We start from the raw sequence: 17,650 nt of genomic DNA on the forward strand, positions 1-17,650 counted from the left end.
AGAGGTCAGACTGGGAATGGGAGGGGGAGTTAAAGTGCTGGGCCACCGGGAGATCAGTTGCGTTAATGCGGACCGAGCGCAGGTGTTCAGCGAAGCGATCGCCGAGCCTGCGCTTGGTTTCGCCGATATAAATAAGTAATCTAACTCTCTCTTGAAAATGTCGAGTTCGCGCTCCCGGTCAGTTGGTTGATAATAATCAGAGTCGGCACAGACCTCACTTATCCGTAGTTTATTAGAGATCACGTAGACAGGTTTCTAAAAGCACACACAGAGTCGCGGACGGCGGGGCCAGTGGAAACATGTCACACCAGCCCCTAGAATCAAGCTTACTTTATTCCCCAAAACTCCAAATTTTACAGTTATCAGTTATTGGAACATAATCAGTTTTCCCTTACAAGGCCCTAACATGCTGTTACTTAAGGTTTTGCCGGCATGGCTGTTTACTGTTTTTTGTTCTTATACATTGTGTTTTTCTCCTCTGAAGACAAGCTGGAACATTCTGCGGTTTGCGCTACTGATTACTACTAGCTTTAGCAAGTTCAGCATTTTTGTGATTACGCAACGTGTGAGAGAGAGAGAGAGAGAAAGCCTCAAGCATGTGATTTAACCGAGCACACAATGTTGCAAAGCCCATGCAAAGTCCAGTGGCCCAAGCAAACAAATAAGATAGATCTGGCTCTGCGTTCATCATCTCCACAAAAACATCCAGTGAATTGGCCTCCACTGCCTTCTGTGGCAGAGGATTCCACAGATTCACAACTCTGGGTGAAAAAGTTTTTCCTCATCTCAGTCCTAAATGGCCTACCCCTTATTCTTAAACTGTGACCCCTGGTTCTGGAGTCCCCCAACATCGGGAACATTTTTCATGCATTTAGCCTGTCCAATCCTTTAAGAATTTTATATGTTTCTATAGGATCCCCTCTCATCCTTCTAAATTCCAGTGAATACAAGCCCAGTCAAACCATTCTTTCATCATATGTCAGTCCCGCCAACCCAGGAATTAACCTAGTGAACCTACGTTGTTCTCCCTCAATAACAATAATGTCCTTCCTCAAATTAGGAGACTAAAATTGCGCACAATACTCCAGGTGCGGTCTCACCAGGGCCCTGTACAACTGCAGTAGGACCTCCTTGCTCCTAAACTCAAATCCTCTCGCAATAAAGGCCAACATGCCAATAGCTGTCTTTACTGCCTGATCTACCTGCATGCTTACTTTCAGTGACTGATGTACAAGCACACTCAGGTCTCGTTGTACCTCCCCTTTTCCTAATCTGACACCATTCAGATAATAATCTGCCTTCCTGTTCTTGTCACCAAAGTGGATAACCTCGCATTTATGCACATTATACTGCATCTGCCATGCATCTGTCCACTCACCCAACCTATCCAAGTCACCCTGCAGCCTCATAGCATCCTCCTCGCAGCTCACACTGCCACCCAGCTTTGTGTTTTTCGCAAACTTGGAGATGTTACATTTAATTCCCTCGTCTAAATCATTAATATATATTGTAAATAACTGGGGTCCCAGCACCAAGCCTTGCGGCACCCCACGAGTCACTGCTCCTGGACACAATCCCACAGAACCGGTCACCAGGGACACCAGCAGTTTCCCTGACTTCCCACTAAAACCAAGAGGAAAAAATAAGCACAACAATCATGCACAAGAAACAGAAATCTGTATTTTATCTCCTACCACCCCCCCCCCCCCCCCCCGCTCAGCCTCCTCGCTGAAGTCTCTTGAGCCAAAGCCTCACACTTACCCTCCCTCCACCCAGCACTTGCATCTCAACAGTCCCTCTCCCAACACGATCACTCCTAATAGGCGGCTCCATTACACATTGCCTTATTTTTACTGGCTGCTCCATTAGCCAATTTTGACCACTCAATCAATCCAATGGCTGCCTTTTGAAATCACCCACTACTGCTCTGATACTGAAATCGACTGAATCAACCAATCCAACGGTTGCAGTTTATGGAGCAAATACGACTCTGCTTTGTCATTCAATCCGAAAAATGGCAACACTGATTCCACAGACCTTCTACAGAATAATAATGAATTAGAATTGATATGTGCTTACACCCCTGGAGAAGGTTTAAATTAATATTCCAGTCAGATGCAAAAACGTTCCCTGTTGAGCTGAGGACGATACATAGGAAGGCCACTGAAAGTATGAGACTGTGAATAGGACAATTCCAGGAGATTTATTAAAGAAATGTATAAACAACATGGACACCATGTTTATTCCCATTAATCTTGGTTTCCTCATCTTAGAATCATATTCACTCTGTTCTTTATTGAACAGAAGCAAATTCAGAGTAGAAGAAAGACATACATGTCGGTCAGTTTCCATAGCAAATAAGGTTTGTGGCCAAACCACTTCAGCATAACCAAATATGCGAAAGAATTTCATACATAACATTAACTTTTTTTAAAAACGATGTTTACAATTTAGCTCTATATTTATTTCATATTCTCTTTTGCCATCTTTTTTTTATTGTTTTTTGCCAGACTGCTTATAAAAAATACTTGGCATGCTGCAACCATAGGCAAAGAGTTTCTATAGGTCTTTGGTGGCTCCTGGGACATCCGTAATGGTTAAGCTATCAATAAGGAAACTAGTCAATGCCCGAGGAAGAGAATGAACCGTGCAACTATCCCAAGGTTTTCAAAATTCCCAATTCGCATACTGAAGATATGATATAGATCATAATTTTGGATCTGTATTTCCAAAGAGATCTGTGATGAAGGCAGGTAATCTTTAAACTGCTTTACCATCTAACTCTAATTCAGGATGAAATTAATTCAAATGAGTTCTTATTTCATTGGAGTACGTAAGCCCTCTGCACCAACTGGCTGGATCAGACATTCTTTCAGAAACTATAACACTTCGAGATGTTATTGGGCTAAACTCCCAAGTGCTGGAGATCTATCGTAAGCTTGTAAACTTCTCTCAATACCAACAAAGACCATGCAATGAACAGGAGGAACACTGCACAAATTTGCTGGGCTGACAAACAAAATGCATTAAAAATGTTAACTTCCTATATCCTCGTATTAGGAGACACAGAAGAGAAGATAATAGTGGTGAACGGTGTATATTTTTCAAATCTTTGAATGCGGTTTCGAAAAGTTATTGAAGTTGCAAAGGAATTCCAGTTTCAGCCTGCCACAATCTGGTTTGCATCTCCCAAACCCGATTTTTCCAACTTCCCTTGATTGTTGCATTTGGGGGCTGAGGCTGAGCCGGGAACACCTTTTCCTGAGAGACATTTTCATTACTTTACACCTTCACTGCTTTCTAATTCAGCACAATTTCAAGGCAGCCAGCTAATTACCTTCACTGTGTCGCATTTCCTCTTGCCTTCCATGCTGTTTCCTTTTGCACTTTGACTGTGAGGACAAAACATAAATGTTAAAGTTCTGCCATTCTTTGCCAATTTTATTCAAGCATAATTTCTCGCAGTGCACTGGTAAATGCATCTGTGTAAAATTCCTTTGGACACTATCCTCTTGATAAAACTGATAAAACTAATCAGCACCTTATTGAAGGACACCTGACCTTCAACCCGTTTGCCTTTCACTGAAGGGAGTCACTCTGGAACGAAATAATATATTCCCACTTCAACCAATCTCCAAATGGGTAACTTGGGTTCAGGCTGAGCATGTGTCGTTGATTTGGCGAGGGCCTATTTTGCTCTAAACACATTATAATTTTACGGCAAAAACAAATCTCAACACCTAGCACTTATTGCAAAGTTGTTCCTCTTAAAGAAACAATCACATTTATAAATCTCTTCACAACCTCATGATACCACAAAACAATTTTGTTTGACTGAGACATTGAAGGAATTGCAGCATTGATGCCTAGCAGCTGTTTCCTCCGGCTGGAGAATGTAGAACCAGTTGGCATGTCATTAGGAGGTCGGTCTCAATGGACATAGAAGAGGAGAAATATCTATTACTGCAGATTGTACATCGGTAAAATTATTTACCTCAGAGGATTATGAATGCTTAGTCATTGAATCAAAGATCAACAGTGGCAGAGACCCAGGTTCGATTCTGACCATGGGTACATTCTGTGCAGAGTTTGCACGTTCTACCTCTGACCATGTAGGTATCTTCCAGGTGCTCCAGCTTCCTCCCACATCCCAAAGATGTGCGGTTTTGCAGGTTAATTCATCACTGTAAATTCCCCTAGTGTGTAAGTAGTGGCTGCAAAAGTGTGATCATATAGAACTTGGGTGAACAGGTGATGAATGGTCAATGTGGATTCAGTGGGCCAAAGGGTTTGCTTCCATGCTGAATCTTTCAATCAAAACAATGTTCTGATTGATTTGAGAGACAAAATGAGACAAATGTGAGGAGGTACATGGTTCTACTTTCGGTTCTATTTCTTATGTACTTTCTCAGATAGCCATGTATCGTAGACGATTAGGTGGTTGGGTAGTGCTATTAATGATCAGTGCAGTTGTGATTATGAACTTGGCTTGACACGTGAGAAAGTAGCATTAGAATTGTGTGGAGCTCGGTAGCAACAAAGCGCAGAAAACAAAGGTGGGAGGTATTTACATACCACTGAATAGTGGTTGTAATATTGGCATGACAAATTTTGGAATTAGAGGCAAATTGACAGAATGTAGTGTGATGCAGACGATGACAAGAACATTATAATCAGTTTTGAATATTTATATTATTCTTTCTATCTAGTTTATTAACACTTTGATCCGTCCGACCCAATATTGCTTCAAAACTACTGTGGTGATAATTTATGTGTTAACAAGCTTAACTAAAGCTTGTGTGCTATATAGGTTTGTCATGTGATTGTGAGTGTTGCCAAGGATGATACACATAGAAGATATCCATACATCAGCTGTTGCCAGCACACGTGTAGTATTAAATTATATTGATGACTCTTGCATTTGCAGTCACCTGTGGTATTCACTAGCAGTAGGCAAATGAGAATATGATTACTTTAATAAGGCAAGCTGTTTTCTCATTGTTACTTACTTACTCAATAAAACAATTTTCTTAAAATTACTGATTGGATCAGAATCACAGAACAATAAAAACAGCACTTTGCAACACCTGTAAATAAAGTATTCATGGGAAACTGTAATTTATGTACAGGCTGGACAATTCAAATTAGCATTAACAAGATGGAAGATGAATTTATGAAAATTACATGACATGGATTTCCAGATCAGCTAATTGAGAACCACTCTAGTGAAAGGATATTTGAAATCTTGCACTGTGAAATTAAAAAAGGTTAATAAATGAGTTGTGTAGGGGCCTTTAAAGAACAGGGACCATAGGATGCTAATATTTTTCACTCAGTTCATTTCCACTGGTTTGAATGTAAACAAAGAAAACAGTGAAGAGATAAATTGAATGTGATTGATTGGAAATCTGTATTGGAAAATGCGATGGCAGACAAGCAATGGCTAACATTAAAGTAAATAATAAGTTGTAAGAATACAAAAATACTGGCACACAATACAGCAGGGAAAGGGACCCATCCATGACCAACAGGTGAACTTAAAGATATTTAAAGGTATTTAAATCAAAAGCTGATAAAAATGTCAGAAGTAGCAGGGCTTGAGGATTGGAAATAGGTTAGAACACAGCAAAGGAGAGCCAATATATTAATACAGAAAGGGAAGGCAAAAATGAAAGTAAATTGGCAAGAAACAAACATAAAACAGATATGTTTTCTGGAGGCATACATAAAGGAAAAGACTAAGAACGGCAAACATGGGTCTCTTCCAAATGGAGACAAAATAATTTATAATGGGGTGCAAGGAAATGGCAGAAAAATTAAAAAGGGATGATACAAAAAATTATTGCCAAAAATATAAGAGAAGAGGGTCTAATGAGATTGAAGAACTGACAGATATTAGTATTAGTAAAAAAATACTGTCATGGAAAAGTTTGAGATTGGAAGCTGGTGAACTCAAAAGATCTGATACCAAAACATTGAGACCATTGGCCTGTATGATCTGGAATAGTTCCAGCAGACTGGAGATAGCAAATCTCTACTTTACTTTGAACCAATAAAAAATATTGTTTGAAATGATAAACTCTTTTAATGTGCAGTGAAGTATTTGATGATTCGACTCAGTGCTAAAAAAAAAAAGCATCAAATTACAATGACCATCTTTTAAGAGCTAAAAATGTTAATGTTATCTCACATGCACGATTCTTGTTGAGGTAATTCTGGAAAGTATTTCTATGTAAGTTAATAACTTCACATTACTATTGCTTCGAAAACATTTTAGTACGATGATCACTGTTTTATATTGACAATATCCAAGTGCAAGTTCAGTATTTGGTTTGATTTCTCCAGGGCGTCCAAGTGATAATATTATCAAGTTGCCAGTGCTTTCCTGATGGTACGTTGCTCTCTGCATGCTTTAAGGCGAATTGATTAAGTGCAGCGACTAACCTTTGAGTGCACCTATCCTTGTATGAGACTAACACAGTTGGGGCAATTCTAAATAAACTGTCTTGCAGATTCAGCATGATCTGGAGTTTAAAAGGTAGGGCAATGCATTTTCTTCCCTCCTGGCACTTGCAAAGTACATGCTTGAATCCTGGAGGATTGAATATCTATCAAAATGCTTTCAACGAAGATTAATTTAATTGTTAGACTCTAAGCTTATTTCTGCACTTGCAAACTACTATAGCACTATGTAGTCAAAATTTTAATGAGCAAAAGATAACAATATTCACAGATAGTATGATGAAATGCTTCATGTACTTTTTTTTCTCAAAAGTATCCTCTTAGTGCTAAAGCCCAGAATGGATGGATTTAGGCAATTAATATTACTTAAATAATGTTGGTGAGTTTCATCAACAAGATTGATGTGCTGCATGAATTGGACATCTACACATTGCTTCTCCCTTCTGCCTTTGGGTACCAATTTCAGAAGCGTGTGCTGCACAGTGATGGCCAGATGTCTGTTGGAAGTGAGAAGACGTTGCTTGGAAGGAGGTGGAACTAACAGAAGATGAGTGTCCACATCTGGCTCAAGTTGGTACTGTTTTCTGTTTCTTCGTGTTGGCCTGGTATAGTGTCTGCTGATTCAGCCTGGCCTTTTCCACACCCACCAATCTATAACAATGCACACGGCTTACTGCACTTTTCACCCTACAGCAGTGGCTGTGGTTATGTTTATTCCAGTAGCTCCTCAACATGTGATTTTTAATTAAATGGCGAAGGCCCAGGGGAATATATGTAAATTCAGTATTAACGCAGGATATTTATTTGCATAGATGATTGCCGTACAGTATCATCCTTATCAAATTTTGATTAATCCTGAAGATGGAAACTTTAGCAGGGAGCTTGGTGCATTTAAAATATCAACTTCAAAACAAACATTTAAATTGTGAGGAACCACTGTTTACACTGTTCTGCATGGTAACTATGTTAATATGAAATAATTAAACTACACTAGGGAAAACTGTTAATTGAAATATTAAAGAAGTTTTATTGAAATTTCCGATTTTGAGATACTTTTGTGTTAAAGTTCCTTTTATAAAAGAAAGCATAGATGCTGAAATTTCCCATTAAGAACTGTTCTGTAATTCTGATCATACCTACGCTTGTCTATCATGGTTGGATGCCAAGACCAACATTCCAAAACATTTAGTGCATGGTCTGGCTCTAACGTGATGATTCAACAAGAAATAATTAATTTCTACTGCAAAAATATGTATTGTATTCTTTGCAAAGGACATCACCGTGGAACAGACTTGGAAGATTGTATGGCCTCCTTCTGTGCATTACCTATTTTATGACATTAAGGTTTATTGAGTAAAGGCAGCTCCTGTCGACCTAGATGGTTGATCCTAATTTCAGTTCTTTATCTGTAAATCAATTCTGTAACTCACAAGACGGTGGGAAACTATGACATGCATTGAAAACTGTAGTAAAAATACCAGAATAAATAGGACAAAGACGTGATACAACCTCTCGCCTTCCTTCTTTCCACTCATGCTACTTAGAGCCACAAAAGCTAATTCCTCTGAACATCCTTGCATAATTTACATTGAGTTACAGCGCAGATAGTATTCATGGTAAACTTCTGCCACTCTCACAGAATGCTTTCAGTACTGTAGCAAGGCTGAAAATCTCTCACTTACAAGTCAGATAAGTGAGAAGATTTTCATCCCAACAGGACACCTTGGGCCCAGATACTAACTTGGTGCGTCAGCGATTTCTCCATTCACCTTAGTTTATTTGATCATACCACCCTCTGGGGAAAGTTCACCCCACGGTGACATAATAACAATAGTCACAGCAGCTTTATTGGCTATAAAGTGCTCTGCAGCATTCCAGTTTGTAAAAGCTGGTATATAAATGAGTTTCTTTTCTAAACAAAGCTGAAGCAGATATTCAAGGGTGATGTCAACATTTACTTAAGGATTCTTGTTAGTAATGGGGATTAAGCAATATAAAACTGAGGCTAGCAAAGTTAGGAAACAGATTAGCCATGGATTGACGTATGGAAAACTTACTCTTCGGATTGTGACTTTTTGCGGAGATGTTCAAAGTATAAAAGACCGAGAGAATTCACGCTCATGGACATTTGACCGTGTTCACGAACTTCCATTCTAAACGGCTTGGCGACAATTAGAATCTCAGTGCCTCCATCGACCGTGGTCATTGTTACGGAGAGTCCATCCCCACATACCATAATCAGACTGGAAAACACAACATGCAGTAAGTAGGGTTCCTGCCACAAATGACAACTTTCCATCTTGGACAAGCACAAGAAACAAATGTAAATAGAACAAAAAACACCCATGCGCCTGACAATGTATAAAATATCCAATTAATTTTAAAGGCTAACATTCTGTGTATTGGCTAGGGTAGAAATCCAGACATTACAATCACATAATTTTTGCCACCATAACACCCATTTCAGTCCTTGTGTTTCAAAGGTAGTCTGCAATCCTCGCATTACTTGAAGAGTTTGCTTCTGTAATAAGTAATCTAAAAGATAATTTCAGTCGACCCAACTTAAATAACAGGTATGGATTTAAATATTCAAGAGAATAAATCTCCATCCGTAAATTCACTTCAATAATTTTTTAAGCATATCTGCTTGACTTTTTCTAATTTTTCAGAATAGTTTATTCAGTTCATGTGAATATGAGGCAAATAGGTGTATTGCATGAGTAAAGATGAGTCAAAGCTTATAAAGTGAAGACCTATCATGGTGGCACAGTGGCAGAGTTGCTGCCCTGTGCTTTTTGTTGTCTACTGCCGGACCCTGACGTGAGAGGACGCTGGCGCTGTTTATTCACCGCTTCTCCGTTAGGATAGTTTGTCTGTTTGTTTTTATGTTATGATTGTTTTTGTAAAGCGCTTTGAGCTTCTGGAAAGGCGCTATATAAAATAAATGCTTATTATTATTATTATTACCATGCGAATGCAGCACCAGAGACCCAGATTTGATCCCAACTATGGGTGCTGTCTGTACGGAGTTTGTACGTTCTCCCTGTGGCCTGCGTGGGTTTTCTCTGAGATCTTCGGTTTCCCACACTCCACACTCCCACACTCCTACAGGTTAATTGGCTTGGTAAATGTAAAAATTGTCCCTAGTGGGTGTAGGATAGTGTTAATGTGCATGGATCGCTGGTAGGGGCGCACCAGGTGGGTCTGTTTCCATGCTGTATCTCTAAACTAAATTATCAATTCATGGAGAGAGAGTATTATGTGTACAATAGAAAGGTAGTTGGTGAGGTTAGCGATGCAGTTGGTAAGACCTGTCATTGGAATATTTAAGTTGTCAAGGTAAGTTCAATATGATCATTAAACCATTTCTTGCATTGACTATATGTTGACGTTAACTTTTGCCATTATTTCTGTCCACTGCCTCCTCATCTTATGTCTGGAGATACAGAAGAATATATTTTTGCAGAGGGTGGTGACTCTCAGGAGATGAATTGCAGGAATACTCTCACCCAGAGTGTTTTGGTGGCTAAATCATCGGAAGTACTTAAAGTGGAGTCAATTAAAATGTTGAAAGATAAAGGAACTGAAGGCTATGGGGAACTGACACAGAAGAAAATTTAAGGTTGGGGCTTACCAGCCATGATCATATTGAATGGCAGATTCGATTCAAAGGGCTAAATACTCCTGCTCCTACTTTCTTGCATTCCTTTATTCGTCTCATGTAACGCCTGTTTGTACTGACATTGTTACTATCTATTACAAGTTGCAGCAGTTGTGGGAAAAAATAACACTTTCTACCAGGCTTCATATGTGGTACAATGGTACCTAACCTTTGAGAGGGAAGCTCATTAATGATAACATCAGGCACTTCATATCTCGGCTTCAATGGATTCAACTCGTTCACTTTTATTCTGATCACTTTATCCTGCAGAACAAAGAGCTCCATAAAGAGTGTAACCTGAAATATAAATGACAAGAAATATGCTTTTATACTTTATATACACGCCTGTCTCAACCCATTCAAATCATAATTACAACACACAGATTAATGAAGATAACATATAAAAGATACTGCTATAAGCAGCCTTGGTTTCCGATCGTAACACCTTACATTCTACAGTTGCAATATGCAATCGATCTTTATAACTTGAAGGATAAACCAGTAATTTGGAATATCTATTGTCAAATTTTCCTCTTATTCATTATTCAGGAATGAAAATGACATAGCTTTTAAAAAGGGGAAGCAATTTGCTCTTGAATATTAGCACCATTGAAATATAAGTAAAAATACTCCAAAGACGTACAGGTTTGTAGGTTAATTGGCTGGGTAAATGTAAAAATTGTCCCTAGTGGGTGTAGGATAGTGTTAATGTACGGGGTTCACTGGGCGTCACGGACTTGGAGGGCCGAAAAGGCCTGTTTCCGGCTGTATATATATGATATGATATGATACACCAAATATCGACATATGACCATATTAACCATAACCAATTCAATCCTGACACTGTTTGCATCACGTGACACCACAGACTAATCACATTCTGTAAATAATTCAGTCAGCTGGCTTCTCCCCTTGGCTCATACAATCAACACTTCACAGCTTTACCAAGCCATAGCCAGCTCCCAGAGCACTGTTCCTTTGTGGTCTTCTGCTCTTTACTTATCACGTTCTCTACAAGTACCTCTCCTGTCTTCTATGACTAGTAGCCGCAAGCAGCACACTCATGGTTTTCTGGTCTGGGGTAATGGCAGCCCAGTCCCTCTAATATGTACACATTTGGAGATTTACCCTCTTGGAATTCACATCACAGGATAAAGGGAAGCACGAGTTAGAAACTATCAGGTAGAATCGGAGAAAATTGTGCTCAACTCAACTGAAACCTTTAAAGAACACTGATAGTTGTATGTATTGATTGTAATTTTTACATAAGATTTTATGTGCACAGTGGTTGACCTTGGGAGATTCTGCTCTTTTGAATATCTTGCCATTAACCTTAAAACAGATGAAACTATGCTCACTCTAACACTGTACAGACCACCCAGCCAGCTATCCTTATTCCATATGGAATTCTCTGAATTGATCTCATTGGTCATAATGAGATATGACAGTGATTTTAAATGGAGATTTTAACATTCATGTAAACAACAGCACAGACCGCAAGGCGACAGTTTCTGAGCCTGATAGGAGAGGGGAAAAGAGAGGGCAGGAGTGAGACTGGTCCTTGATTATGAGGCAGTGTGAAGTATAGATTTTGACACCATAGATCACAGTATTCTAGGTTCCTGGTCCACTCGTCCCTTCCCATCCAAACCACCCTCTCCCCAGGTACTTTCCCCTGCAACCGCAGGAGATGCAACACCTGTCCCTTTACCTCCCCCCTCGACTCCATCCAAGGACCCAAACAGTCTTTCCAGGTGAGGCAGAGGTTCACGTGCACTTCCTCCAACCTCATCTATTGTACCTGCTGTTCCAGATATCAACTTCTCTACATCGGCGAGACCAAGCGCAGGCTCGGCGATCGTTTTGCTCAACACTTCCGTTCAGTCCGCCTTAACCAAACTGATCTTCCGGTGACTCAGCACTTCAACTCCCCCACCCACTCCCAATCTGACCTTTCGGTCCTGGGCCTCCTCCATTGTTATAGTGAGGCCCAGCGCAAATTGGAGGAACAGCATCTCATATTTCGCTTGGGAAGTTTACACCCCAGCAGTATGACATTGACTTCTCTAACTTCAGATAGTTCCTCTGTCCCTCACTTTACCCTCCCCCTTCCCAGTTCTCCCACTAGTCTTCCCGTCTCCTACTACATCCTATCTTTGTCCCGCCCCTCCCCCGACATCAGTCTGAAGAAGGGTCTCAACCCGAAACGTCACCCATTCCTTCTCTCAAGGGATGCTGCCTGACCCGCTGAGTTACTCCAGCTTTTTGTGTCTACCTTCGATTTAAACCAGCATCTGCAGTTTTCTTTCCTACAGTATTCTTATAGATTGCCTAGAAAACTGGGTCGGCCTGTCAGATCAGGTACTAAGTTGGTTCCAATCATATCTAAGTGGAAGGAAGTACTTTGTTAGTCTTGAGGAGTATGTATCACAGCTGCATGATATACCCTTTGGTATGGCACAAGGTAGCTGCCTTGGCCCATTACTCTTTTCCTTGTATATGCTGCCACGAGGAGGAATTATCAGACAGCATAATGTAAATTTTCTAAGTTATGCCGATGACACTTAGCTATACCTCTCTGTCAAACCCACTGAAACAAATGCTTTAAGTTCTTTGACCTCCTGCCTATTTTCCATTTTTTAAAATGGATGAATGCTAACTTTCTTAAACTCAACAATGACAAGGCAGAAATGTTATTACTTGGATCAAAACCCAAGAGAGATATGTTACTTGGTAAACTGGGAAATTTGGCTGCCTATGTCAAACAAGAAGTCACAAACCTGGGGGTAAAAAATTGACAATGATCTTAATTTTAAATCTCACATAAATAAGGTAGCAAAATGTGCTTTCTATCACCTCAGAAATCTTGCTAAAGTACGGCCTTTCTTAACTCAACATGACTGTAAAAAACTCATACATGCTTTCATATCAGGCAGACTTGATTACTGTAATGCCTTATTTACCAGTCTGCCTTCAAAATCCACCAACAAGTTACAGCTCATTCAAAATTATTATTTTGTTAAAAGATTGAGAACCTCGTAACCAGTCCCCATCACTTCATGTGTAACATCCTGTCTATATTTCATACTCATCTATTTGTAATTCTATAATAGGCGACACCATCATAGTAGGTCAGACATCAAATAACATACATGGAGAAGATTGAGAACCTCGTAACCTGGTGCCAAGACAACAATCTCTACATCAATGTCAGAAAGACAAAGAAGATTGTGATTGACTTCAGGAAGCGAAGTAGTACATACACCCTGGTTTACACTGATGGTGCCGAAGTAGAGATGGTTGAAAGCTTCAAGTATTTAGAAATAAATATCACCAGCAACTTGTCCTGGACTAGCCACATCGAAGCAATGGCCAAGAAAGCACACCAATGCCGCTACTTCCTTAGACCTAGGAGGTTCAGCATGTCCCCAACAACCCTCACCAAATGTTACAGATGCACTGTAGAAAGTATTTTATCAGGATGCAACACAACATGGTTAGGGGAACAGCTCCATCCAAAACCACAAGAAATTACAGAATTGAGGACGTAGCCTAGACCATCATGCAAACCAACATCCCTTCCATGGACTTCATCTATACTTCACACTGCCTCATAATCAAGGACCAGTCTCACTCCTGCCACTCTCTCTTTTCCCCTCTCCCATCAGGCAAGAGATACAGAAGTTTGAAAATGCATACCTCCGGATTCAGGGACAGTTTCTTCCCAGCTGTTATCAGACAACTGAACCGTCCTCTCACCAGCTAGAGTGCAGTCCTAACCTACCTCATTAGAGACTGAACTATCTTTAATCAGACTCTATCTTGCACTAAATGTTATACTATTTATCCTGTATCTGTACACTGTGGATGGCTAGATTATAATCATGTGTAGTCTTTTCTTTGACTAGATAACACACACCACAGGACCTCGGTACCCGTGACAATAATAAACAAAACTTTTATGCAATCATGTATAAAAATGATTCACTGTGAAATTATACAAAGGAAAATGTGTTATTTTGCGTTTAAAATATCTGCATTACCGGGACACCTATAGATCTATTGGGAAATTAAGACAGAACCCTTTCTCTCTAGTGCTAACCTTATTCTCTTCATTTAGGAGATGCAGTTTGGCTCTGCAATCTGATAATTCAATTGTATCCAGCAAGCAATGATATGGAGAGTTCCCTGGCAATAGCTTTTTCTGACGCCTGTAGAAACAAGAAAAAACGTTTAAGTTATTGGTGGTACATGATGAATTTAATCACCAATCTTCTACACAGATTTAAGTGCTATGACGACAGTTACCAGGGCTAACAATAGTGGCTTGAGCATTAATGTTCAACCAAGTCTGTCTTATATATAATTTCCTCTTTGTGGCACTTGTACAAATTGGCTGCATTTGGCCACACAATAAATAGTCACATTCTTTATTTAGTGACTGTAAATTGCTTCAATCCTTCCTAAAGTTTCAGTACACAAATGTTTTTTTCTCAAAATGTTTAATAAAGTCTCCACGTTGCACTCAGAAGGACTCCCATATGAAGTCTCTTTTCAATTGGATTAAAGGTCTTTAGTCAATACATCAATGAACTCACTATTTCACAGTTATTTTCATTCTCTGTCCAAGTCCATCGTAAACTAACTCTTATATTATGCATGCAAGTCATAATATATACTACGTGCAGTGACTTTACTGGAAAAACTACCTAATTAATTCTTGCATTTCTGGTTTACTTTATTTTTCACATGAAGACTGCAATAGTCTGAAATAGAAAACTGCTTATAACCACAAGAACAAAGGCTAATTCCCTCAACGTTTATTGACCCAGACCTTCCTTATTCAGGTAGCTCCCCTAGTCTATCTTTAATAGATGCTCCATTACTCTTTTAGGTTTAGAAAATATCAATTATAGTCAATCATCAGAAGGTGGCAGCTTTGCTCATTTTAATTTTAATTCTCCTGGCGAATTGAATGATTTTCTTTAATCTAGTATTTCTATGTAGTAACAAGGCTCCCCTTCAACCTTCTTAAGAAACTACAAAAACAACAAAGGAGGCATGCATCAACCTAGAACGCAGTTGCTTGTGAATAAAATTAAAATACAATAAAGTAAGCACACTAGCAAAACTGCAGCAGTTCGCATTCCCTCAAAGCAATGTCTGCGGGTACAAACACAAACATGAACATAGTCTTAGAGTCATACTGCACGGAAATAGGTCTTTCAGCCCAACTCGTCCATGACGACCAACATGCCCCATCTATGCTAGTCCCATTTACCCGTATTTGGCCTATCCGTGTACTGGTTGGTCCAAGAGTCTTTTAAATGCTGCCACAACTACCTCCTCGGACAGTTTTTTCCATATACCCACCATTCTTTTTTTAAAAAATTTTTTTATTTTTGAAAAGCATATGTACAAATCGAAATTTAAAAAAAAACACATTTGTTACAAAGTTCTTACATAGCTTCAATTTTTAAATTTTTGAAGAGAGAAAGTAAAAATAAAAATATAAAACTATAAACTTGGGGAGAGAGAGTAAGAGGGTTAAAAAAAAAAAAAGATCTAACAATAAAAATTAACGGGAGTAGATCTGGGAGACAAAAACCACAGCTGTACATCCAACCCCCAACTCAAGTTTCAACTTTTTATTTAAATTTTTTTTTTATTTTAGTCCTGTGCCAAACCCATTTACTTTTCTAAAAATTCAATAAATGGAGACCATATTTTTAAGAATAGCTCAGGTTTGTCGATTAAGGCAAACCTTATTTTTTCCAAATGCAGGGTCTCTGTCATTTCCATAGTCCACATTTTAATTGTGGGGGTTATTGGTTTTTTCCAAAATTTAAGTATTAGTTTTTTCGCAGTTATTAGACTGTAATCAAGAAAATGTACCTGACTTACTGTAAAATTTGTAGTATGTTCTGATAATCCTAATATAATTAATTTTGGGTCCATATCTAATTTTTTATTAATAACTTTAGAAACTATTTTAAAAATCTCCAACCAGAAGTTTTGCATTTTTATACAAGTTACGAAAATATGAGTTAAATTAGCTTCTTGAAATTGACATTTATCACACATAGGAGAGATACTAGGAAAAATCCTATTTAATTTCGTCTTCGAATAATGTAATCTATGTATTATTTTAAATTGTATTAAGGAATGTCTAGTATTCAATGAACATTGATGTATATGTTGTAAACTTTCATCCCATATATCTTGCATTATAACTTGATTCAATTCGTCCTCCCATGCTCGTCTATAAGATTCTGATGACGGAATGTCAATGTCAAGGAGAATATTGTAAATAAAAGATATTAATTTATTTGAGTTATAATGTCGATTCAGGCATACATCAAGTATTTCTGGACCTCTAAACTTATATTCTTGCATGTGTGATTTTACATAATCTCTAAGTTGTAAATATCTAAAATAATTATTAACATGTAATCCGTACTTCTGCTGTAACTCCTGAAACGAAAGAAAAGTTCCCTTATGATAAAGATCTCCCACCCTTTTGATTCCATAACTTTTCCATTGAGCAAAGCCTCTATCTAAGACAGACGGTTTAAAAGAAGGATTATTCGCAATAGGAAGGAAAACAGATAATTTACTCAATTTTAACGTAAGCTTTAATTGTTTCCAGGTACGGATAACACTATGTATAATGGGATTACCTCCATATGTTTTTTTATTTAAATTTATTGGAGCTAAGAGGATCGCACCAATATCAAATGGTAAACAATCCTCTTTCTCCATCTTTAACCAATCCGATTGTTGATCAGAATCATCCAACCAGCAGGTTATATTTTTAATATTAACCGCCCAATAATAAAATAAAAAGTTAGGTAAAGCAATTCCTCCATTAATTTTAGACTTACATAAGTGTCTTTTATTTATTCTATGAGTCTTGTAGTCCCAAATAAAATTAGTAACAATTGAATCAATTTAAAAAAAAAACTTTTTTGGAAGGTAGATCGGAATTGCTTGAAATAAATATAATAGCTGTGGAAGAAAGATCATCTTTATAGCATTACTACGACCAACTAATGATATAGGAAGTGTTTTCCAAAATTGGATATTTCTGTGTAATTTAGCAAGTAAAGGAGGAAAATTTGATTTAAATAAAGAAGTATATTTCCTAGTCACGTAAATTCCAAGATATTTAAACTTTTCATAGGCAATTTTAAAAGGAAATTGTTGAAGTATGGCCGGATTATGCTCCATTATTGGCATAATTTCACTTTTATACCAGTTAATTCTATAACCTGAAAATGAACCAAATTATAGACAATAGACAATAGACAATAGGTGCAGGAGTAGGCCATTCAGCCCTTCGAGCCAGCACCGCCATTCAATGCGATCATGGCTGATCACTATCAATCAGTACCCCGTTCCTGCCTTCTCCCCATACCCCCTCACTCCGCTATCCTTAAGAGCTCTATCCAGCTCTCTCTTGAAAGCATCCAACGAACTGGCCTCCACTGCCTTCTGAGGCAGAGAATTCCACACCTTCACCACCCT

At 38.6% G+C, this 17,650-nt stretch overlaps 1 protein-coding gene across 1 annotated transcript in view; it reads right to left on the reverse strand.

The window, feature by feature from the left end:
* Window positions 1-17,650, reverse strand: part of LOC144597595 (neutral alpha-glucosidase C-like) — a 67,338-nt gene that overhangs the window by 37,569 nt on the left and 12,119 nt on the right. Inside the window, exons 3-6 of the mRNA XM_078407090.1 lie at window positions 14,226-14,334; window positions 10,293-10,420; window positions 8,520-8,705; window positions 3,338-3,392 (exon numbers count right to left, since the gene is read on the reverse strand). Of these exons, the coding sequence (XP_078263216.1) occupies window positions 3,338-3,392; window positions 8,520-8,705; window positions 10,293-10,420; window positions 14,226-14,334 (478 nt within the window). The remainder of the gene's footprint in view (window positions 1-3,337; window positions 3,393-8,519; window positions 8,706-10,292; window positions 10,421-14,225; window positions 14,335-17,650) is intronic.

The sequence above is a fragment of the Rhinoraja longicauda genome, chromosome 10 (assembly GCF_053455715.1).
Source record: "Rhinoraja longicauda isolate Sanriku21f chromosome 10, sRhiLon1.1, whole genome shotgun sequence".
NCBI lineage: Eukaryota > Metazoa > Chordata > Chondrichthyes > Rajiformes > Arhynchobatidae > Rhinoraja > Rhinoraja longicauda.